This window comes from Ctenopharyngodon idella, chromosome 20 (assembly GCF_019924925.1).
Source record: "Ctenopharyngodon idella isolate HZGC_01 chromosome 20, HZGC01, whole genome shotgun sequence".
Lineage (NCBI taxonomy): Eukaryota > Metazoa > Chordata > Actinopteri > Cypriniformes > Xenocyprididae > Ctenopharyngodon > Ctenopharyngodon idella.
Genome location: NC_067239.1, coordinates 16,443,444 through 16,469,891, shown reverse-complemented (window position 1 = coordinate 16,469,891; position 26,448 = coordinate 16,443,444). Strand labels below are relative to the sequence as shown.

The window sequence follows — 26,448 nt, the reverse complement described above, 5'->3', positions numbered from 1 at the left end:
CAAATGTGCTTTGCCTTTTTTGACCACACATTCTATTCTATTCTATTCTATTCTATTCTATTCTATTCATTCAAATTGGATGGATACAGACAGAGTAGAGCAATATCTTGGATGTGTTCTAAGGTCATCACACATCAAAAGCTTGGCACCCACACACAAAATCTAGACTTCAGCTTTTGCATAAATGATGAAATTGAAACAAATTTAGTGGGAAAGTGGAAATTTTCTGCTCTTGTCAGTAAAAAGAAGTGAGTTGGTAAAGTCTCTTGACCTTTAAGAAAGAAAACGGTACATTCCTCTTAAGTGCGTAGGAGAGCCGCATAGAGAAACGATAGACTGATTATCTTTGGCACTAATGAAGCATGATTATGTATCCTGGATATGCAGTTAGCATTAAGAATGGTAATTGCAATCCATTAGGAACATCACTGAAAGTGTATTTATAAAGTCATTTTATTCTTACCAAGTGCTTATTACCGATGTGATTGTCTAAGGTTAAGACTTTCTGCATATATAGATCAATTTGAGGGAACATGGTGTGAGCCCGGAGCTTTTTTTATCAGTTATAAAAAATGGATAATGTACAGTTAGCCAGTCATTATTGCAAAATTAAAAAATAATAAAGTGTTCTTGTATCATAATGAAGGGGTTTATTTTGCTATAACGACTGGCTGAATGCATTTTTTCCCCCTGCTCATTACAAGGCTTCTTGCCAAATTAATAAATAAATGGATATGAATTATTTATTTGAGAAATTATTTTATAATGTGAGATGAAAGAGACAGCAGGGTGATGTAGGAAATCAGCTGCCTTGGACGATCATACAGTAATGGGTCATTGATGTGACGTAGGTCTTAAAGGCCTTAATAATAATAAAAAACAAAGATATGACATCCAAAGTATGTAAGGTAGTACAACTAGATCTCTTTTATTGAATCCAAAAGGTTTTAATTATATTTTGCTACATATAAATGTATTTTAAAGATTAAAGTGTCAAAAGGTCATTCGGTTTAACCATCCAAAGGCCAATACAGCCATTTCATTTGTGATTAAAATATCTTAAAATGAAATAAATGTATATATTTTTTATTCTGGCATGATTTTATAACATCATACACTACCAGTCAAAAGTTTGGAAACATTACTATTTTTAATGTTTTTGAACGAAGTCTCTCATGTTCATTAAGGCTGCATTTATTTCATAATAAATACAGAAAAAACAATAATATTGTGAAATATTATTACAATTTAAAATTATGGTTTTCTATTTTAATATACTTTAATTTATTTCTGTGACGCAAAGCTGAATTGTCAGCATCATTACTCCAGTCTTCAGTGTCACATGATCCTTCAGAAATCATTGTAATATATGAATATCAACATAATGCAAAATAGCATCAAAATTATGTGTGAAGTCATTGCTTTTTTATGAGAAAGAATGTCCGGAAAAATGAATTTCATTGATGTCATTCGGAGTAACTAATATAAAGGCACCATTTTGGATAAAGTCATGCGGTCAATATCATGTGACATGATGTGACATCATTCAGACACCTGCAAAGGACCACATGGTCGTGAAGCAAAGTAACTAACTCTTTTTTAACTATTTGAAAAATTCATGTTTCCACTTGCTCATACGCATGTCCAGAAACATCAGGTCATTCGGTACAACCGATATAAAACATGGAAAATGTTGTAATATTTTAAAAACTTGTACTGAATATAAAATGTTTGATTATCTTTTTGCCTATCCTTTGATTATCCTATCTAGCTAGCTAGATATCGGCCTGTTAGCATTGTTTGAAAATATCATCATTTGGTATAACCAAAAGTGTCATTCAGTAAAACCGAAATTTTGGTAAAACCGAATGACTTTTTTGGTGACAAATTTTGTCCATCTTGTAAAAAATGACAAAAGCAGAGTTAATTGATTATAAAAAAACACATAATCTCATTGTTAACACTTAATAAAACATCAAAATTAATTATATCTCCATTATGTTTTTTACACTTTTAAAAACCTTGTTTGTCAATGACCCGTATACAAATATATTTGATCACAGAATGATTAACCAAACAGAATCAAGTATTCCAGAGAGCTGACGTGTCTTCTTTAAAACAGCCTAGTGGACGATGCAGATACACAGAACTTTAGCATTCCAAAAATCTTCTTTGAGCAACAACTTTTATATCTTGTTGTTTTGTGATATTTCCCAGAGGCTACAGTTAATCATGTAATTATTTCCAACACATCCAGCACCGGTTTTCCCTTAGTCAGTGGAAGTATGATTAAAAAACATGACAAAAATCCACATTCATTCAAAGCTTAATTAAAAACATCTGGCAGAGACTGCAAACAGGTCTCCTGATGATGCATTTGCAAATGTGTTTGTTTATATTGTTTTCATTGATTGAATGCCTGACAACCCTGCAGTCTTATGCGATTAAAGCAGGAAAGTAAAATAAAATAGCTGTGGAAGAAATGTCTCATTGTTTATATCCAATAAATAAATAATATCATAAATTTGACACAGCTTAAGCATAAGCACTTAGCAAGCCAAACTTTGCCAGAGGTTTGTTTACTCCAACAGCACCCAATAATGTTTTCTTTTCTTTCTGTGCACAAATTAATGTGCTTTGCCTAATACTAAATAAGCTTATGAGTTCTTCATTTGATCTTAATCACAGAGACATACAGGATCAATAGTAATAAGTGGAATAAATGTGTACTGCACACTTTTGCTCCAGATTTGCATGCACAACTGGAAAAAAGTGATTGCTGCTGAGGAGGCATGTGAATGATCTCCTTCAGACAAGCACACTCAGTGCCCGGAGAGAGCCAGAATGACTTTCCTTTGAGGGACTGAAGTACCATTTACCTTTATTACTGTAGTCAAGAGTGTGTTTCATGGAGAAAGATCCATTTTCTGTCAACTAATGATCGAGAACAACAACTCTCAGCATCTTACAAGCCCATTGCATGTGAGAAGGTCCAGAGAGAGTTGTTCCCGCACTGCTGCGCATGAATCTAAATGAGAATCTGTAGCCGGTGGCTAATGTTTCAACAAAGCAAAGGAATTATGCTCATTCCAGGCCCTTGTCTTTACACATTACCCTCTGTAAAAAGAGGTATTTAAGATTCCTACCCAATTAAGATAAACAATTCTAGGAGAGCTGTTAGAGTCCAGCATTGTAACAATCGAGACCGTCCTCTGCTGCGGATGAACACTCTTATCAAACGCTGCTCTAAATGTCCATTATTGTCATTCAAGCCCACTGAGACAGAACCATTAAAAGGGCTCCATTAGTGAGTGTGCACTTTTGCCAGAGTATGTGCGTGTGGAATAGTAGGATTAGTCATAGACGCTGATGATTAATACCCAGCAGAGCTAGAATGTAATGAGCCATTAAGTCTGTTTCAGTGTCAGAGGGTTGAAGGAAATGTACTACAGCTTTCTAGACTCAGATCACAAGCCTGTACGAGATTATGTGTGTGTGTGTGTGTGTTTGTCGTCTTGTGTGTTTGCGCACACGTGTGTACTCTGATTGCACAAGGCAAATGGGCTTTTGACAGTTAATAGCCAATAATTACTGGTAGAAAGCAAACTCGTCAAACTGCAGGTTTGGCTGATTGGTGTCATCACATCTAAAACTGCTGCGTAGTTCATCGGATCATTTGTCATAATCACAAGTTGAATGTAAACCTATATTGTGCTAGGATTTAGCGTGAGGATTAGCATAAAGCAAATCAATGGCTTTTAACACTTCATCTGCAGTAATGGCAAAATGAGTGTTGGTAATGATTATGTAATCGGCTATACAAGTTACTGACGCTAATGTTAACAGCATTAGCGCAATGAATCTAAGTGGCCAACAATTTGAGAAAGGTGTCATGGCACTTCCATTAAGGAAAAATGTACTATGCTAATAAAAGTTGTTTCACTTTAAAACCGCCACAAATCAATATAAGGTTATACAACAGTGCAGTTGAAGAAGTTTGTTTTTGCTTGATTCCACTGAAGTCCAGTTCACTCGGTGGCCATATTACCATCAGCTTTTTAGAATCACGCAAGTATAGCTCTCTGATTATTTACACTGACAAATGCAATCATGAATATTCATTTCAGTTAATATACTTTATATCTGTTTTCTATTGTAATATATTTTAAAATGTAATTTATTCCTGTGATGGCAAAGCAGAATTTTCAGCAACTATTAGGCCTGCTCCAATCTTCGGTGTCACACGATCCTTCAGAAATCATTCTAATATGCTTCTTTGACGCTCAAGAAACATTTCTTATTATTATCAATGTTGAAAAGCTGCTTAATATTTTTTTTTTTTTTTTTTTTTTTTTTTAGTAATCTTTGACAATAACAAAGTTCAAGCATTTATTTTAAATAGACTTTTATAACATTATAAATGTCTCTACTGTCAATTTTGGTCAATTTAATGTGTCCTTGCTGAATGAAAGTATAAATTTCTTTAAAAAAAAATCTTACTCCAGACTTTTGAACAGTAGTGTAGATATTTAAAACTATTACAAAGCATTCCGTTTCTGAATTAATTTACTGCTGTTTAATGTTACGCTGTTTAGCAGCATAATTAACAAAACTGTGATTAAAATTTTGAATAAATTACAAACATAATGCAAGCACTGTGACAAGAATGTCACTCATTCTGCCAGTGAAGCTGTTTCTAGTGCACAATAAATCTCTTATTTACATTGTTTATGTCTTGTTGATTTATAGACCTGTAGAAAGACCGTGCACTCGTATTATTTTGAATGGGAGAAAGTGCAACGTGCAATATGGCGGAATAAGTCCCGCTTTCTAAATAAGAGCCAATCACCGATTGGTAAAGTCATCGCGTCACTGCAGCTCCGGTTCCTATAGAAACAGTCAGACGCGTGCTTCCTCTAGAGGCGCACACTTAGGACTGCGCATGCGCATTAGCTTGATGCAGCCTGAAAAAATGCCATTTTTGTCATGATTCAAGCGTTTAGAAACAAATTTTATGAAACAGTTGTCAGATTTCACTGGTGATTTCAAATATGAAATTTAATCGAAAGCTTGGTGAACAACTTTGGAGAATTTGATGTTTCCCCATTCAGAGAGATAGGAGATGCACTTGCATGCCCGAGAGGTGTTTCAAAGATGGCGGCCGAGTGAAATGACTTGTCTTAAAGGGACTTTGTTTATAGAGTTTTGCATGTTTTTGATCAAATGAAAGTTGACCTAAATCAATGCTGTAAATTATACTTTTCATTTCGCAACAGATCATAATCTTGATTGTATTACCCAAGTAGTAACAATCTGTATTATCAGGCTGAAGTGTATTTAAGGCTGTAACTGGTTCTGGTATCTGGATGGTAAGATGAAACCATGGTTACCGTGGTAATTTTAGTAAGGCTTTTGTATGGAGATGGTCACCGGTGATCTGTATGCTTTCTGTTAACGTATCAGCACAGACGGCTTTGTTCTGTCAGACATGTTCTGCTCAGCAGCAGAGAGAGTCTGTGGAGACAGGAAAGAGGACACACATCACAGAGCGCATCATATGCTGTCAAACCCCAAACCGCCATGTCAGGCTTTCCTGTGGAGTGCAGGAACACAACTGCATACCCATTCCACACGTAACATGCACGTTAGGACAGATTCTGAGCTGTCATTTACTGATGTTAGCTGAGATATTTAAACTGGTTAATGGGTGACAGGCATGGAGACACCAAGATTTGCTTTGTTGGCATAGTGAAGCTGTAAAGAAGGCCTCTCGTGGTTTTGTTTATTTTTAGGGTCTCCAATGAGTCTGAAATCTGAAGCTAAGAGAAGAATGCTCAAGTGCTAATTATAAGGACATTAGGTCAGTGTACTTTATATCAGGAAAATGACTGCTTTGTTAGATGTGGTCAAAAGCCATAGAGTATGAGAGAGAAATGCAAGATGATGGTAAGGGCTGTAGTATAAACTATGAGGGATGCGTTCTTCAGCACCGTATATGTGTCCGATTTGTGAACAAATTGTTCTTTTGGAAAAACGTGCTACTACCTACATTTTTTAAAGAACTCAAAAAACTTGCCTATACATCCAATTCACTGCAGGTTCCAGCTCAAATGACCACTAAATTTTGATTCTGGTGCAGATTATCAATTAATAAATACTTTTTTTTTTGCGTGATTCATTGCACAATACTATATTATGACCTGAAAACACTTAACGTAGTGCATGTTACAGCTTTGCATTTGCGACATAAGTCACAACACTCAATATAAGTGCTTAAAGACTTTTAGAAGCAAGCTAAAATGGCATAGTTGCTTTAGCAAATGCGCTTTATTTCACATTTGCTTTTGTTAACTCTATTGGTTAGGTTTGCGGTAGGGTTTATTGTAGGTAGTACATTATTTTTTAAGCGCAATAGAGCATTAACCTTTTTGCGCCACTCACTGGACATTTCATTTCCGGACTGCTGCTAGACGTACAACTACTAACGTAATAAAACATTGCCAGATTCAGGTTCATCTGTTTCAGATAAAACTCAATGCGCTTTTCATGGCACTCACTGGACTTTGTGGACACAAAGTGAAATGTACAAGAAGCAGCACAATACAGGCATGAATTCCCAGTGTGCCTGGGGTGTTCTTTTGAATCAGATCTTTTCAATGAATCAGTTGAACCGGTTCACCACACCAGTTTGAACAATTCGTCCACAAATCAGTCTAAAATTGGTCAGGTTCTCGAGTCAGCATGGATAGTCCCGCTTTCCATCATATCAGAACACTTTGAGAAGACGATTCATTTTGAACGTGTTCTTTATACTAGCAATTGCGAACTGAGAGACTGTATTGCTTATTAAGAAGTTGGATACACAATTATTCATCATTATCTTGGGGGTATTCATCTCTGAAAGTGAGGCTCCATACTCAGTCTAATCGGCTGGTTTCAGATTAGTCCCAGTGCTCTGGTAGTCTTTTACCCCCTTGAGCAGGCAAAAGTAGAACGCCAGCGACAGCTGTCGGAAACCCATCACGGAGCTCTGCTTTTGATGTGTGTGGGAGTGTTCCTTGCAAAACCAGTTAGCTGCCACAGTTAACAAGATTGAGAAGGGCCTGCAGAATAAAAAGAAGAAAGGGAACTTAGAGAGAGAACGAGACGGAGCACAAACCCTTTGCATCCCTCAGCAGTTCTAATCGGTAACACGGCCGAGAGTAGTCATTTGTGGTGAGTTTGTGTGCATATGCATCATCCTTTTGTGCACAAAATGCACACATCTGAAAATCCCAGCATGGAAAGAAAGCGCATTCCAATTTTGAAATAGTGTGTTTGGCATCTTTTGAACCTTGCAACCACATCTGGAAACATTATTCTTGGAAGACAGGTCATTATCCACCAAAGGCAGCATAGAAAACATATTTAGAGTGAGGAAAAGAAACAAAATGAAAAACAATAATTGAAGTGACCAACAGCTGGACTGTTGCTCTAAATGTCTGGGAATGTAGGACACTTGCTTGGTTATACATGGGTACAGTTCTGTCAAATCTCACAGTTTGAATCAGTGTTTCCTGCATCACTTTTTAGTAGCAGCAATCCCCCGCTGTTGAGTCTTCAGTGGAACGGCAAAAGAAATGCTAATTTACCTGAGTTGTGAATGTGAGTTTGCAGTCTGCATTGAATGGGATGCAATAAAATGAACTGTATACTGTGAAATACTGCTGACAAGAAATATCTTTCTATTGAATTGTCCTCACGGGCTGCTGCGTAAACAACATACAACACAACCAGTCCATTCTAATTCAAAAACAACTGACTCTTATGAACTGGTTCTTTGTAGTGAATCAAAAACAGACTAAACTGCTTGCGCTGTATATTTTTGATTTGATTAAAAGGACAGGTTCATAAGAAACAGGAATCAGTTCAGGAATCAAACCTGCTTGTGCTGTATGATCCTAATCTACCGATTCTTATGAACCAGTTCTTTTTAGCAAATCAAAAAAATACAGCACAAGCAAAATTTTTAAATAATTCTTTGCTTCATATGAATGTGATTGGTGCTTTGCACAGATGCATTATAACCACCTATCTTTGTCTTTCGTTTTCTTTCTTTTCATGCTAACCACAGTGTCCCTCCCACACACATGCACAAATGCACACGCACACTCACACTCACACACTGCAGTATAGGATCCCTGAACCCACATGCCGTGTGGTTTGAATTTCTCTGAGACTCAGTGAGAGAGATAAGAAAGAGAGAGAGAAAGAAAGAGAGGGAGGCGTCGGGCCCACTGATTCCATTCTTTTGGTTGAGGAGTTTCCATTTGCACACACAGCCATTTCCAATGACCAAGGACAACTTTCCGCTTTCACGTTTTAATTTGTGCTGCAGTAAACTGTCAGTGTTCGTCAAGGCTCGCAGCTTTTACAGTCTCGCTCTGATTGAAGGAGCCCTACAACGATAACCGCCGCATGCAACCTGCCTTGAATGGAGCCGCGCTTTGAGGGTTTGCGCCCGTCTGTGTCGTCTTTATGGAGTACACAAACTGCTAATTTTTCCCAGTCAGGAGTTAAATCAAGATGACAAGGGTAAGAAATTTCAGGCCTGTGTCTCTGTGGGTCAGAGTTTGCCTAAGGTGCAGTCAGTGGTGGTTGTGGGAGCAGGGAGGAGCGTTGGCTGCACAATCCTCACCGCAGCAGGGCAGACAGGGGCAGCCCTGGCTTCAGCAGGGATGGAAAGAGCAGTGTTGGCTGCCACTAGAGCTCTGTAGGAATTGTTTAGTCATGCACCGATCATTCCGCAAGCAGAAGTTGGCCCCAGACAACTTAAATAGCTCAGTGTGTTGTGGAAAAGACTGCTGGCAGAGACTGAAAGTAGAGATTGTGTAGTTTCAAAAGCAGTTTAAATCTACCTGATTCAGAGCTTAAGCATCCTCTCTTTCTGTATGTCTTTTCAAGCTGTGCTTAACCTTGGTTTATCAGCTTTTTAAACCCCAGGCTAAAGGCACTTTTGCAACATTTGTACTTGTAATTTTAGGGGAAAAGGCTTGTGAAAATGTTTGCCACAATGTATCATGGCTTTTTGGACAAAGTAGTGCGAGTCTAATGTATAATGGTACAACATAAACAAAACATTTGTTTGTTTGTTTGTTTTTTTTACCATTCTTCCATGTGTTTTTGGACCTGTACCATGATATTCTTGGAAGTACCCTAAGGGCTTCCCTAATCGTCGTTCTATACACCACTTTTAACACTGGGTAAACTAATGTTTCACACTTGTAATTTAGAAGCGAGGTTAGCACCGCTTTTTACCTGGGGTTAACCCCGCATTGCGGTGCCAAACTTATATAGTGCGAAGCGATGCTGTGTTAGTCACAGAAACACTGCGCATTGTATATAAACAGTAAATTCATTGTTTGAGAGGATGATAGTACAGTTGGCAATACAAGGATATGCAATGCTAGAGCTGTTATGTAAACAGGTCGCCTGCTGCGTTTATAATCAATGACACTGACATCCCAAATATGCAAATAAGAACGTTAACCCAGGGTTTAGGAATGTACAATGTGAAACGTCAGCTTATGAATACCCAGGAGTTAATGTCAACCCCGGGTCAATTATGAGCAGTGCGAAACATGAAGCAAGATAACCCAGGGTTTAGAATGACCCAGGGTTAACTATTTCAAGTGTGAAAAGCCCTTTGGAGTACCATGTAAATACTATGGTACATGAATTGTAGTACATGGTATATATCAAAGTGTCAAAATGATATAATGTATCAACCGAGAGTGATTTTAAATAATTTAGTTGACAATAACAACACTGATGTTAACTATGTAAAATTATTCTGTTCAGTGAGATGTTGTAGCAATGAACAACCAATCATAAACTACACAGTGCTTACCTTATTATGTATGCGCAATGCACAGTCACTGAACTATTGGCATGCTGTTTAGTTTTAGAACCTGAGAGAATAATGAAAATGTTAAACGGTGTGACGTACTCTTTGTATTTTTATTTTGTATATTTTTTTTAACTATGTAATATTATTAGCCTACTGTACTCTACTTTGTGTTATTAAAGCAGGTCATGTGCCCATGGCAAGCTGGATTCATCTAAAGTCACTAAAGTTACTTTTACCCAGGGTTTAGCATGGCACAGGGATAACAATTTCAAGCCCATCTCTCTTTTACAATTGTTCCTAAATGAACGGATTTGCCTGGCCTGGTATATGTTCAGAGAACATATGCACACCTTGCCAGTACTGCAAATAAAATTCCTTAAGAGGATCTTAAGGTTGTGCTTTATGCTGAGGTCTGCTCCTGACTCGTCATATTCAATCTGCAGTTATTCAAATCAGCAGCAGGGCTGAATGCTAATAGGTTAGTGATATTCACTTGGCAGCCAGAAGGCATCCGATCCAACGAGAATCCCCGCTCCCAGTCTGATTAGATTAAACGTGTCGGAGTCATTGTGAGGAGCGATTGTTGAAGGGTTCTGATACAGGACCTGGGGTACGGGGGCGGGACATGTTTGTATACACAGAGTTGATCCAGAATCCGGAGACACTTAAGTCCCTAATCACACATCCACCGGTTGAGCCGCTTTGATGGGTAAAATAAGGGGAAAGGAAAAGGAAAAAGAGCTTGAGGTAATCTTTGTGACTGGATGTCTGAAGATCACATGTGCCAGCATCTCTCTGTGTGCCTCCTACGTAAGAAATGATAGTGGAGACCCCACTGTTTTGACAGCTAAATCACCCTCCCCAGCTAATCTACCACTGTGTGTGCGCATAGGATCATTGTTTAAAGTGTGAATGTGTACCTGCTTATGTGGGGGTGTATGCTAAATGTTAAATGAGAGAGTGTGAATGCTGCGACAGCAGCTGATCCCCACACTGGTTGTGTGGGAGGGTTTGGGGCTTTATTTTTGCTTGTTGCCTTGTGTGTGGTTGTGCGTTTTCTTGCTGTAGGTGGCAACTTTGAGGAGGAGGTCATGGTGAGATTGTTGAGCCTTGTAGCCAGGATGCAAAATTACCTTGAGAAAATGGGAACACTTTAAAATAAGTTTCTGTTGATTAACATTAGTTAATGCATAGGTATCATGAACTATCAATGAACAACCATTTTTACTGCACTTATTAATCTAGGGAAAATATTAAGTCAATTTATATAATTGATTAATTTAATACTATTGTTCATTGTTAATTTATGCTAGTTCATAATAATACATTAAAGTGCCCATTATGCTTTTGCAAATATTTCATGCAATGTAGCTGTTTGTGAATGTAAAAGGTCTGCAAAGTTTTAAAGATCAAAGTGCATGACAATTAAAGTTATTGTCTCCTAAAAGAAAGAATTGATTCCTAACTGCCAAAACAAGTTGTCAGTAATTCCAGTCTCACTTCCAGTTACATACCTACATACACTCTAAAAAAGAATGTGTTGGCTCAACAACCAAAAAATTAATGCAAAATTTTGCTTCAGTTTATTTGGTTATGACAACTTTGAGTGAATTTACGTTCCACCAACAAGCTACATTGAGTTAAAGGAACTTAATCATTTGTAGCATAAACACAAATTTTTAAGTTGACTACTCAAAAAAATTAAGCTGCTCCAACTACTATTAGTAATCTTAACTACCTATAATCAACGCCGCAGCAAAAATGGCTCCGGGTGTGTGTTCACGGTGTGTGTGTGTGTGTGTGTGTGTGTGTGTGTGTGTTCAAAACTCACTTCAACTACCTATACCTATAATCTTATCTATTTCAGTTCAAATCAACAGCTATCATAGCACAGGCTAACATAACTTATTTAACATGTATATTTAATAAACAGGTAAGATATTACTGGCATTAGCGCAGTCATTGGTTATAGAGTTGCTGTATAGTTGCTGACCAATCACAACAGACTGGGCCTTCTGACCAATCAGAGCAGAGTAGGCTCTCGGAAAGATGGTTTAGAGAGACCAAATCTTCGAACGAACCATTTCTCTCTCTTTAATGTTAATTTATACAACTTATTTCATTTTAGCTTTTGCATTAACTGTTGTTAATGATAAAATGTAATTAATAATAATATTTAATAATGTAAATAGATGTTTTAAATAAATTAAATACATGTATATTGTCAACAATGTTTGTTTTTTGTACTTTACTAAAACAGCAGGCCATTATATTATTCACAGCATACAGTATTTTAGTCAGTCTATGGCTAAAAAGCCAGTCCAGTCTGAAAAGTTACCTCTCCACGTTTTATATCCTGTTTGACACGTCACCATTTGGAGTTGTGGGGCCATGCAGAAACATCCTAATTGTAAAATCCTGTCTTATCTGTTGCCGATATCCGTTAGGATCATAATAGTCTGATCTTAATTTAAGACTTATAATGGGAAGTTTCTGTAATAAGGCCCCATGAGGAAAAAACAGGCTTCTGAGATTGTTAGAAGATACACAAATCATGACAGTCACTTTACGAGATCAGAGAACTGTGTGTGCAATATAAACACAAACACTTGATCCATCGTTATTACCATCGTTATTAGATAGTCTCTTCAGTAGTGCACCTGTCTTTGATTTCATTGGCTTCTATCACTTATATCAGATAAAACAAGGTTCTTCTTGCTATTTAAACCAATCTTTTTGAAACTCATTTCCGGTAACACTTTACAATAAGGTTCATTAGTTAACATCAGTTAACTACATTAGTTAACATGAACTAATAATGAACTGCACTTATACAGCATTTATTAATCTTTGTTAATGTTAATTTCAACATTTACTAATACATTATTAAAATCTTGTTAACATTAGTTAATGCACTGTGAACTAATATGAACAAACAATGAACAACTGTATTTTCATGAACTAATGTTAACAAAGATTAGTAAATACAGTAACAAATGTATTGCTCATGGTTAGTTCATGTTAGTTAATATATTAACTAATGTTTAACTAATTAACCTTATTGTAAAGTGTTACCTCATTTCCTCTCTAGCTCATTTTATTTTCTCTCCAAATCCTAATTTACTCACATTTGGGGTTCATTTGAGAGTTGGTTGGTTCACATTGGAGAGTGTTCATTTTGGGCCAGGTCTGGATGCATTATTGCACTACTGCTGTAATCTGGATGACATAAATTGACCCCACTATTGTCTGTCTGTCTCTTTCTGCGCAGGGTGTGAGCGGTATGTCCGTGGATGAGAAGTCTGAAGCTCCCATGTACGTGTATGAGTCGACGGTGCACTGTACCAACATCCTGCTGGGTCTGAATGAGCAGCGGAAGCAGGGCCTGCTCTGTGATGTGACCGTGCTGGTGGAGGGGAAGGAGTTCCGCGCGCACAGGGCTGTCCTAGCGGCCTGCAGCGAGTACTTCCTACAGGGGTTCGTCACCCAAAGTGACAATGAACTGGTTCTCAGCATGCCAGAGGAGGTATGAATGAACACATCCACATTCACAGATTTGAAAATGTTTTGTTATCATGCACATTAATGTTCTAATAAATTATTGAGAGGTCAATAATGATAGACACACTACCGTTCAAAAGTTTGGGTTCAATACGTTTTTTGTTGTTGTTGTTGTTGTTGTTGTTGTTTTTAAAGAAATCAATACTCTTGTTCAGCTAGGATGTATTCAATTTCATCAAAATTACAGTAGACATTTATAATGTTACAAAGATTTCCATTTTAATGAATTTTCTATTCATCGAAGAATTCTGAAAAAAATGCATCACGGTTTCCACAAAAAAATATTAAGCAGCTCAACTGTTTTCAACTGATAATAATGAGAAATTTTTCTTGAGCACCAAATCAGCATATTGAACTGATTTTTGAAGGATCATGTCACACTGAAGACTGGAGTAATGATGCTGAAAATACAGCTTTGCCATCACAGGAAAACATTACATTTTTTAAACATTATTAAAAAGAGTCATCTTTCAAAAACATCATGAAAAATCTTACCGACCCCAAACTTTTGAACGGTAGTGTGTTATTGGTGAGCCTCACAAGTTAGCTGTTGAAAGTCTGATAGCAAATGTATTGATAGGAAAACAAAATCATGACATGGTCTTCCATTTGTCACTTTTTTAATGTATAAGGTATAAAAATGGCTATATGAACACTATACTAGCTTTATACTGTACATTAAAGCATGACTGTAATCACCACTCATCACCTGTCTACCTACCATATGGCAGCAGCCATTATTTTACCCATCTTTATGAGCAATAGCCATGTCTCTCCAACACACACTCATGCACCTTCATGAGCAGTAGTGTGTCTTCTCCTACAGCCCAAAATGCACATTTAATGAACTAGCATCTGTTGCATTAACCCTCCATCTCCACTCTCTGGTTCATGAATCCAAAATTAAGATGCAAAGTTTGTCGGAAGCAGAGCATTAGCATAACAAATGGTTGCATTTATTATGGTTTCTATTATGTAGCACAGTAAGAACAGTAAATAGTGTGATTTTAATGGGATGTACTTGATTTGTTTTCTCCTTTTAGCATGTTATTTAGTGCCTTAATGGCGTGCATACGTTTAAAGTTCGTATCAACTGTTTTAAGAAAGATGTAGCTACAAATGTGCTTGAGCATAAAATAAAAACGCATATTTGAGGCTGAGATTTCAAAGAAGCTAAAGTTTGCTTATGCTAGCAACCAGCTAGAAAACAAGTCATGTAGCTATTGGTAAACAAAATAAAATAATGAAGATTTTATTCTCTAATACTGATAATAAGACTTAGTTTAGACACTAATTTCAGATTTAAAAAGTGACTGTAGTGACAAGCATTATTTTAGTTAGGAAACCATTAAAATAAAATTTCTAGTGTTTCATTAGCAACCCGCTGTCTCTGTTCTGACTGATGGCATACTTACTGATTTAGTACACTGATGGATAAGAGAATTGAATATTATATTCCATTCATTTTCCATTCAATGATAACTTGTTGAAGCCGCCTGTCCATAATATTTGAAGTTCTTTTTTAATTAATCATGTTCAACATAGCAAATTCCTGGTTAAAAAAAAAAAAAAAACCCTACATATTTGTATACATAAAATGCATATTTAGCAATAAACGTCATATTTCTCCATCGTTTTCAATCTATGTCATTCTTCATGAGATTGTAGTTATCTCCCTTCATTTAGTACACAGTCTTGTACCTTTGTCTTTTTGTCCGATTTTCAAATACTTTTGTGCTTCAGATCAAAGTTTGTAATGTTGTGATTTACCTTTTAGCGGGTTTGTTTGGTTCGTGGCTTCTAAAGTTGACTGTTGCACTCTATAGCTTTAGACGTGTTAAAGCAATGTAATTATGATTAATTTAATGAAATTTAACAATTAAAATTGTGGTCCAAGCCCAGCATTGTGCTCCAAGGGCATGCTGGGATTTTGCGATTACCATACACATTACCACAATGCATGTACACACACCCCTGCTTTCCGAGCTTTGGAGTGATTGAGTTTTCCACAGAGGTGTGAATGCGACATAAGAACACCTCCAGTGATGAATTCACACCTCTGCTCATAGATTCTCTCTCACATGCATATCCTCAGAAGTGGGACACTTGTAGCACAAGGGGCATGTGGTATAAGGTGGGCGTTGACCATTGTTATTGCTAACAATTAACAATTAAAATTTGTTTTTGTTAACTGAGTATCGCAGTTAACAAACGGTTGAAGTACCAAAATTTCTGAAACTGAAAAATAAGGAATTGTAAAACAACAATGGCTACAACCACATTAGTGTTGAGGAGTATGTATATGTTATCTATAATATGCCTGTCGAAGAGTATTGGCATTGCCTTGTTCTGTGATTGAGGAAAGTTAAAAATAAGGAAGCAACATGTTAACAGGTTTTTCTGTGCAGAAATATAGGGATTAATACTGGAGTTCTAGAGACTTCTAGCAAATTGAAATACTTCTTTCATTCACATCTTGCCTCCTTCATCAATTATTCATCAGTCTCTCACTCTCATACTCAGGTGTGAGTGTGAACGAGGACAGAAATACGTCTTTCAAAGATTTAAAAAAAGAGTCTGAGAATTTAATAGAGTGCTTGTCTTCGCCTCAGATGTGACAGAAAATGTGTTATTGTCTTTTACTATTAATACTGGTAAATGTCATGCATATTCTAGATAAGATCAAAGTACTGTTTGGTTTAAAATTGAGGAGCTTTTTATAATTTGTAACTGGTTCCTTTTAGTTACAGAGACTTGTGTTATTTCGTTTTATAATGAATGATTTGTTTTGTCATGTTGATTCAAAGTCTGCAGCTCTCGAAAGACTCAGGCGGTGTATCTGCTGTGCTGTGAGTGTGTATAGACTTTGTGCTTGGTGTGTCGCACACATACGCCGCAGCATCCAGTGATTTCTGCTCAGCATTCAGGGTTTGCTGAACATCGCCCCCTACATGTCACATGAGGCAAGTGATGGTGTAGAAGAATGGGGGGTTTAAGCTGGGGTGGGGGTGTGCTGGTGGGGTGGTTGATGAAAAAAATCCACTGCAGATGAAATGTGAAACAAAGAGCACTGCCACCTCCTTCTCTTCCACTCCGCAACACCCCCCGCATCCACCCTACCCCACCCCTCCCAGATGACCTTGTTATTGTTGAGTCGTGGGGACCGCATCGGGTTAGTGACATCATCTGTGTTAGCCAGCGAATGTTGAGCACAGGGAGAGAGAGAGAGAGAGAGAGAGAGGCCCTTAATCGGCTCTTTGTTGGGAATCAGATCATGAAGAGAGACAGAAAAACAGCTTCAACCCCCTACGGAGATGCAAGAAACCCCATATTAGACTTCCAGGATTCCAATACGAAGAGATACATGAAGAAATCACTGTCTGTACTTTCTGCAATGTCTTTACACAAAGAGATTTCTTTAAAGCTTTTAATGCCTAAAAACTAAATAATGCATAGGTCATTTTTTATGTCTTGAGTGTGATATCAGGTTAATTTGGTTATTATATCAGTAGCGGTTATTATTTGACTATCACATTAGAGGTTTTGCTTTGATGATGGTCTTGGATTCCCGCCAGCCAGTCATTAGGAGACAAACCACACGTTAGATCAGTGGTTTCGCTCTTTTACAGATTTTATATTGGACAACTAATGCCAACCGACATAGTACCAAAATAGTTTTTGGACAAAATTGACATTTGAATTGTATTAAAATGATCATGAACTGCATAAGGCACAACAATGGCATAGGTGGAGTAATTTACAAGTGATTTGCCAGCCTAACACATGGAATAAACACGGAGACATTTTTTAAAAATATTAATTATATTACCAAGTGACACATGACAATTGCATCAAAATACTATAGATTGCATAGCCTTTGATATCTACAGTAAAATATAATAGAAGCTTTTTCTCCCCATTTTAAGTTGATAAGCCTATTTATTTTGCCATGCAAACTTATTTGCATGAATTGCATACATGTTTAGTTGCATTTTATTATTTGCTTTTAGACTTATGCAACCACATACAGTAAGACAGTAACAGGAAACCACTCATAAAATGAATGGAAGTCAATTTGGCAGTTGCCAAAATGGAAGTCCTTTCAGTTTAAAAAAAAAGTCTGATTGATTGATTGATTGATTGATTGACTAGCTGATTGATTGATTGATTGATTGATTGATTGATTGATTGATTGACTGACTGACTTTATGTAACTCCTGTTTTCCAATTTCATTTCCGATTTGAAATATATTATTGAAATGTAATCTTGGTTAACACTTTCAGAGATTTTGGTCTGCACTTGTAATGTAGGTAAAATGCAAATTAACAATGTAAAAATAACTGCCAGTGTTACCAAGATGGCTGCCAGGACTTTGGCTGCGACCCACCAGTTAGATACTCAGATGGGTGTGAATCGGCCTTATTAACTGGCGCTTTAGGAGTCGAGCGCTGTCAGCACCCTATGAATGGCCATCCATCACATGATGAAACCATGCGTAAGTGTTAGGTCTGTCCCAAATGTTCGCTTTTAGTTCGTTCATCATCTGTAGATAAGACACAGTTCAGCATAAACAGTATTAAGTGTACTAATTTTCAAGGAAAACTGATTGACTACTCTGTTCCTCTATTATATTCCTTAATCATATAATTTCCCATACTATCGTAACCTCTGCTGATTCAAGTGATTCTCTCTTCTGTATTATTTTGTGACACCACCCAACAGCTCATGTTTTTATCCTCGTTTCCTCTCTGTCTGTTATCTTTTTTTTCCCTTCACTGCTCCTCTTATGACTCATGCATTACTTTCAAGAGCTGTCTTAAAGCTGTCATGTAATAAAACCATCATTCAGCACTCTATGCCTTATTATTCATGGCTGTCTGGAATACTTGATTGTGGTTGGTTAATCGCAGCATCCAGCGGTCTGATATTTTCTTACATTTTTTAATAGAGTACAACAGTCGGGATCCAGAAGTAAACATCCCATTTATTTTGTCCATAGAGGAATTGATTTTGAATGTTAACTTACAAACCTTTAAAAACAGACCTACTGTGAACCATGAAATTATAACTATTGTTGAGGCCATCAGCCCACATTATTTCAACTTATTTTTTAAACAATCATGTTAAACAGCAGTATTCCTTATGAAAAACTACATTATCCATGATTCTGCAGAGAAATCTCCACCAATCACAGCAAAAGAACACTTTAGCACCCACACACTTACATGAATGCTATCAAACCACTTAAAGATTTGTATGCACAATATGCAAATCTGTAAGTCTGTAAATTCTGTAAACAAGTAGTTTTATATTGCCGTATCAAATGCTTTTTTGATTCAAATCAAGTTCGTAATATTTTGATTCACTTCGTAGCTGGTTGGATAGGTTCAAGGCTTATAAATCAAAATAACAAAGACTTATGGGAAAAATGAATGGAAAAATACATCCATAACCAAGGCTGATGAAAAAGTGGATGGGCATTGTTGCACTCTATTTATTCGCAGTCATCTGTGGCAATGTTGTATATCATTCTGCTCGTTCGGGTAAAAGAAACTGGTGCTATCTCATGTCACACTGCAGATTTGCTCGTTCTTCTTTCATATAGACGCTACTGGCAACATCTTTCCTCTCAGTTATTAAAATAAAAATGACCTCAGAGGACTCCCGTATTTACTATTACTGTAATATTGTTGCAGTGTTAGTCTAAAGCTCAAAGTATTCTGCTTGTCAGAGTTTCACTACGTCTCTCAGAGCTGTTAAAGCGAATTGTTTTGAAATACTTTGTTCTTAGAAGAAGCTTTTAGATAACATGCACTTAATATTATACAATTATTTAAACTAAAATCAATGTTTTATGTCTACTGATATGTTTATTTGGTGAGTAGCCAAATAACAAGCAGGATAATGTACAGTCATTAGCCCATCATTAGTGAAAGACTCCTCCTGTACAACATCCCTTCTTTAATGTCTGTTTTCCATATACTGTTTTCCCTTCAGAGCTTGATTGGGCTTGACTATTGATGTATTCCAGTGTGTGTGTGTGTGTGGTATTTGTGAATGTGTGCATACTCGAGTCCCGCAGCTGTGCACTGCAGCTGTGTCACTGTGATTCAGCATTGCTTTAGACAGCCAGTGTCGGTCTGTGTCTGTATGTTTATGTATGTCTGTCTCGGCAAGTCTGATTCAGCACTAGTCTGTACAGCGACCTCAAACCACCTCCTGTTATAAAGTTTACAGTCCTCCACATGGAGCCACTTGTGAACAGCAACCACATGAAATTCAGCACCATTGCAACACTCTCAAAACCAAACACACACACACACACACACATACACTGCAAAATACACATTTATCAAAACACTTAACTAATCAAAACCCCTACTAGAGTCAATTGCAAAATATCCTCATTCCTCAGAACACTAACTCTTTGAGACTGTACTTCTGAAGGGCCTGTTAGGACGGTCGTTTCATTTCGGATTGGAAAAGAGATTACCTTTCCTTGAACTCTTGAGTAATTTAACACACTTGCTGTTACTCCAGTGTTTTGTTGTGTACTATGATAAATCATGGCAGGTTCATTGTTCCTGATAAGCAGTAGATATACCAATGAAGGTTAAGTAATTTAGATAACACTTTCCATGCAATAAGGTTTAACTCAAGTCAAGTGAGCTTCATTCTTTAACATTAGTTAATGCATTCGGTATCACGAATTAACAATGAATAGTACACTATTGTTCAAAAGTCTGGACTCTGGACTTTTTTAAAGAAATAATACTTTAATTTAGCAAGGATGCATTAAATTAAATTGATCAAAAGTGGTAAAGACATTTATAATGTTAGAAATATTTGTTTCAAATAAATGCTGTAATAATACATAAACTAATATATTTACATTTTTTTTAACGTTTCAAGTTGTATAAATTAACATAAGCTAAATATATTATGAATGAAATGAATTAACAATAAACAATAGTATATTTATTTAATTATTTACAGTAGAGTTGTCAAAAGTACCGACTTCGGTACCTATCGGTACTGAAAATTTAAAAATGTGACACTTTGAGCGCTGTTGAGGGGATTTGTTAAACACCTCTGATTGGCCATTGTCTTGACGCGCTCATCGGATATGTCTGTAATTGGTCACAATGATCAACGCACAGCAGCGTTTGAAAACACAAGGAAGTGTTTGAATTTGAAAGCAGGTGTATCTGTGCGTAAGCGCTCGGTGAAGAGCTTCATTGCTGACTATTTACAACGTTTTTACAGAGTTGATCATTGAAGCCAATCACAGACATATCCGATGAGCCGTGAGCCGAAGTCAGTACTTTTAACAACTCTAATTTATAGTAATTGACATAACCTACATTTATACAAGTATAAAAATGTGTTGTTAATTGTTAGTGCATGGTACCTAATGCATTAATGTTAATTTAACCTTTTTCTAAAATGTTAACATAATTAATTTGTTTACTTTTACATGTTTTTTGCATTTTTGTAAAATTATATTTTTGGTTTTATTTCATCCTCTTTCTTACCATTTGAATTGAGCCTTTTTTGCTACTGAACTTTTATAACTTCAGTGTTTCATTTCAGTGCCACTGGCAACACAAAACAAATTTTACTGTTTCCAAACAGGTTTCTCAAACACACCCCTGTTGGGAATTAGTTGGACCACATCATACAGAAAATGTTTAACCGGTGTTACGGTTGATTGGTGGTATACACAAACATAGTGAGAGGCTTTTGAGCAGGTCAGGACCTGGTTGGGACAGCCGAGGGTTAATCCTGAGGGATAGAGCAGGTCAGAGAGGAAATAACAGACTACATGAATGCCATCACGAGACTATCACACATTTGCAGCCTATCATGCAGATGGAGGGAGATCTGTCTTCTATCACAGTCGGGGGGTTGGGCAGTGAGGGAAAGCCAGCAAGAGAGGAAGTCCGTCTGTTAAATGGAAATCTCAGTAAGAAGAGAAATGACTCGAGAACAGGGAAATAAGAGTGTAAGGCCATAAAGAGTCTTAAAGGCCAAAAGATGCAGCGATGTCTAGCTTTTAAGGACAGCAAGGTCGTGTCCTTTTCTCTGTCTGGTTGTGTATCGTAAACCTCATTTTGAGAGGATTATCCAGGAGAGTATCTGATTTAATCCATCACACTAGGGAGGGCTAACTCTAAATCTGTCAAGTGTTTACCGTCTGCTTGTGACTTTGTGTGTGTACATGTCTGAGATGTTATACAGTGGACACAAAATGAATATCATATCTGTATCTGAAAACAAATGTTTCACAATTAACTTTACTTTTTAGCTTTTTTCCAGTTACTTTTAACCAACTATTTGTATGTGTACTGAAATGTTGTTGTTGTTGTTGTTGTTGTGTGCGTGCGTGTGTGCCGATGTATAAGATGTCAACAATAAAGAAAATAGTGAAAAAAAGTGTAATTAAAAGGAAAGATTTTTTTTTTTAATGGAGGAAAATTTTCCTTTATATCAAGTTCTTAGAAATGAATTGTTCATGTACTTTCTATCATACAGTATCATTTCCTTTTTTTCATGTTGGTCACATAATTGTGATTATGTGGACAAAAATGTTCAAATATTAATAAGCACTGAAGCAGTTTTGTTAAAATATTTTTTTCTAAAAAAAAAATCGTTACGGCGAATTGTTCTTTTTCAAAGAATTGTATTATATTAAATGAATTTTTTTAATTGCGATATCTGGACAGTCATATGACCCTGACATTTTTGATTTTCTGTCTCAAAAAAGAACAAAAATAAAAGAAAAACCAAAAAAAAAGCTATAAAAAATGAGCATCAGGTCATTGAGCCTTATATTATCTTTAATTATTTTATTTTTGTATGACATTTTCTTTCTTTTTATGCAGCATTAAAACGCTAAAATGATGTACTGCCACCTTAAAGGAACACGCCACTCCCCTAGAGTTAAACAGTTGAGTTTTACCGTTTTCGAATCCATTCAGCCGATCTCTGGATCTGGCAGTAGCACTTTTTGCTGCAGCCATGGTACGGCAGCAAAGTTCCTTGATTATTACGCCGGAATGAGTGTATAGTTCCTAGCCATATCTGCCTAGAAAATCGCAACTTTTCATTTTCCGTCTGTCTTAGTACACGATGTAACTACAGAAGAGTCAAGTTTTAAATAGGAAAAATGTCAAAACGCTTTGGTCATTTTTGAGCGAGATGCTAACGGTCTAATCAGATTCAATGATCTATGCTAAGCTATGCTAAAAGTGGTACCGTCAGACCCGGAGATCGGCTGAATGGATTCGAAAACGATAAAACTCAACTGTTTAACTCTAGGGGAGTTGGAAAATGAGCCTATTTTCAAAAATAGTGGTGTGTTCCTTTAATACATGTGGTATTTGTGGCCTTTTTGAAGGTCTGTGTGTCAAAACCTACTGATCTGCCTTCCTCAACTTAGTGTTCGGACAATCAAATTGCCTATAAAAATGCCAAAAAATGCTGTCTCAGTAGGTTCTAAAGCACAGTCAATAAACGCCCTTACCGTAGCCCTACATATTCCAGTTCAGCACGAGCGTGACTTTATGCTGCACCGTAGCTCATTTATCTGTGTCTGCATGTGGAGTTTAATGTCAGGTTAGTCAGCAGATTTCATATCGCAGGCCTCCGTCTTCAGTAGAGGTTTTGTATTTTTCAGACACCCTGTAAAGTATTCGCTACATTGTCATGCGGATCTTTGCCTCATTAACATTCATGACATGCAGGAATTTGCCGGAGCGAATTTACATAAATTAGCCGTCTCCGCTACTGAGAGGGGAAAGGCAGAAGATCAAAGAGAGAGGGAATGAATGAACGAGAGGGCAGGTGTGAGGGGTTTATAGCATTCCGCGACCTTTTTATGGATGGAATCGCTTGGCGCATTTCCCGAATAGTCAGGATGTATGATGTACAATTCATGTAATTTCCTGCTTTGTAACAATATGACCCTTTTGAGGCCCAGTGAGGGAGAATAGTCTGTAGTCGGAATTAGCATAAATGTCCCAGATCTGTCGTGGAGATAAATTTGCTCCTTTGTCTGTTTCCCACATAATAAATGTTGTTAACAGGTCCAGAGGCTCATATGTCAAAGTCTGTCCCCTAATGAGCTGCAATTGTGCTTTATTTTTCCTCTTCTGTGAGCAACATTTTATCTTCTCTTTTGTTGTTTGTATTCGTAGTGCTACACAGTTAAAGTGATAGTTCACTCAAAAATGATAGTTGCGTCATCATTTACTCAACCTCATGTCAGATTTGTGAACAAAATATTTTTAGTCGAATCTTTTAAATTAAGTCATTTCAATTCACAAACCTATCTGAATGATTTGTTTATAATTCGAACTGAGCTAGTTTAAGTTCAACTCACTGACTCGATCCAGTCTCAACGATTAACAGCTCACTTGTCAGTGAATAAACATCTTTTCAGTCTATTTTTATATACTTTTATGGTGACATGAGGGTAAGTAAATAATGATTTTTTTATTTTTATAGGTGTAATACCTTTTAGCCTTTGTTCCAGACCATATCACCCATCCCCCATCCATTTTAATTCTAACCCCTCCACCTTTTTATTTCTTCTTTGTTTTCACATTTCAATCTCTCCATGCTCTTCATTCTCTCATTCCCATTGCCTTTCTTCTTTCTTTTTGTCCACACACCTCATCTCTCTTTCCATCAGGCTGATGGTGTGTGTCATAGAGACACTTGTAGTAGCAGTCACAGATGGCGCAGCCGATGCTGCCTGTGACTGTCTGCTGATGTCAGCTGAAAAACACATTTCAGCACATTTTTCCCCAGCAGAGAGAGCTGTTTGTCAGCCATAGCCTCTCCATACCTTCACACCCCCCAACATCACTGTCTCTCTCCACCTTCAACCACAACCTGGAAGGTCCAATTGGATCTGAGCCCATCAAAGAGCACCAGAGCTTGGCAGTGTAGCTCAAATGCAGATATTTTTCAGCTTTTTGATGATGACCTATATAGTTTCTAATTATCTATGTATTTTTTAGCCAAGGACATTTAAAATGTAACTAAAACAGCAAAAATCAAAGCATGTTTTCCATACTGTTTCTCTCTAAATTAACACTAGGAAGAATACTGAATCGGTTTCATTTAAATGCACCAATACAACTACAGCAATTGACAGTTTGAATTGATTCTTGGTAATTAATCAAACTCTAATGTCATTTTTGCTACTGAAGCTTAAATCAGAGACGTAATGGAAAATAATGGATGAATTGCATTAAATAACCGCAATGTTCACAATGTAAATCTCCAGCAAAAGTGGACACACTTCCTATCAAAGAGACATGATCATCCCATTCACACACATGCACACTCTACATTCGATCCTCCCCCACACCCATACACTGTACACACACATACAATACACACACTAGCACACACCATCCCCCACAAAGATTACGAGTCAGCAGCTTCCTCTCAGCAGTGACTGATTGGCGCTGTTGTGTTGCCAGCGGGCAGATGAGCCTCTCTTCTCTCTGTCTCTCTCTCTGTACTATAATGCGTCTACTGGACACAGACAGCCCCGGATGACTCAGAGTCAGTAGTCATCAGTTTTGTTTGTGTGCATGTTTGTGGATGCAATAGAATCCTTTGTTTGTGTATGATTGGATAAGTATGACATCTCTGAAGGAGATTATTCATTCTAATCTTTTCTTAAGATTTGATATGTTCTTCATTCTGCTCTTTGTAGAATGGAAGTCTATACATTTGAAGATTATCATACATCATTACACTGGAATGCTTGGTCAATCACAGCATTTCACAGTCAAATGTTTTTGTATAATGACAACCAAACAGTTTACTGTTTTCCCTGGCAACCAGTCTCCATACTGTGCTTGTTTCATGTCTTTTGCATCATTCTGTGGTGTCTTTCTTTTCTTCTCACATAGAAAAATCATTTGGACTTAGCCATAGCCATGTAATAAGGAGGATAATGTACAGTCAGCTGATCATTATCACAAAATAAATCCCTTCAGGAAGATTCTGCTCACCCTGTATGGGTTTATTTTGAGAGAATGTCCCATTAACTGTAAATGATATGTTATTTTAGAGCAGAGAAAATATTTCTTATTTTGTCTTTATTTCAAATTTACATTTAAAGGGTTCACCCAAAAATGAAATTTCTGTCATTAATTACCCACCCTCATGTCTTTCCAAACCCGTAAGACCTTCGTTCATCTTCGGAACACAAATTAAGATATTTTTCATGAAATCCGAGAGTTTTTTTTTTTTTTTTAATCCCCCATAGAAATCAACGTAATTACCACATTCAAGGCCCGGAAAAGTAGTAAAGACATTGTTAAAATAGTTCATGTGACTGCAATGGTTCAACCTTAATTTTATGAAGCAACGATACTTTGTGAGCAAAAACAAAACAAAAATTACAAAAGGGTCCTCACACCATCGGTGCTCGGGCTCTAATAACACAACTGCGTATACGAGGCTGACAGAGAAAAATTTGTTGTATAAAGTCATTATTTTTGTTTTGTTTTTGCGCACAAAAAGTATTCTTGTCACTTCATAACATTAAGGTTGAACCACTGCAGTCACATGGACTATTTTATGATGTCTTTAGTACCTTTCTGGACCTTGAAAGTGGTGGTTAAATTGCTGTCTATGGGCAAGTCATATACCTCTTGGATTTCATCAAAAATATCTTAATTTGTGTTCCGAAGATGAATGAAGGTCTTACATTTTTGGGTGAACTAACCCGTAAGATTAAAGTTTCAAAACAGAACCAAAGCCCAATATTTTGCTTGTTCTGCTTTTCATACACTGGTATTTCCTTCTGAATATATTCAGATATAGTTGATGATTAATACAGTTAACCTTCAAATGTTATTTTTAAGACTTAACTAAACTATTACATTTCCTCAAAAGGTTGTACAGGAAAGAAGGCTTGAAACGATACTGAAGAATTCTTGGAATGTGCACTTTTGTTTTTGATTTTGCT

The 26,448-nt window shown here is 36.9% G+C and overlaps 1 protein-coding gene across 6 annotated transcripts in view; it reads left to right on the top strand.

Moving 5' to 3' along the window:
* Window positions 1-26,448, top strand: part of bach2b (BTB and CNC homology 1, basic leucine zipper transcription factor 2b) — a 110,639-nt gene that overhangs the window by 63,119 nt on the left and 21,072 nt on the right. For 5 of the 6 annotated variants that reach the window (XM_051876109.1, XM_051876103.1, XM_051876106.1 and 2 more), the window contains one exon: window positions 13,161-13,415. In XM_051876109.1, coding sequence (XP_051732069.1) covers window positions 13,161-13,415 — 255 coding nt within the window. Of the gene's footprint in view, window positions 1-8,263; window positions 8,575-13,160; window positions 13,416-26,448 lie in introns of those variants that run through there. The other variant, XM_051876105.1, reaches the window with a different exon arrangement.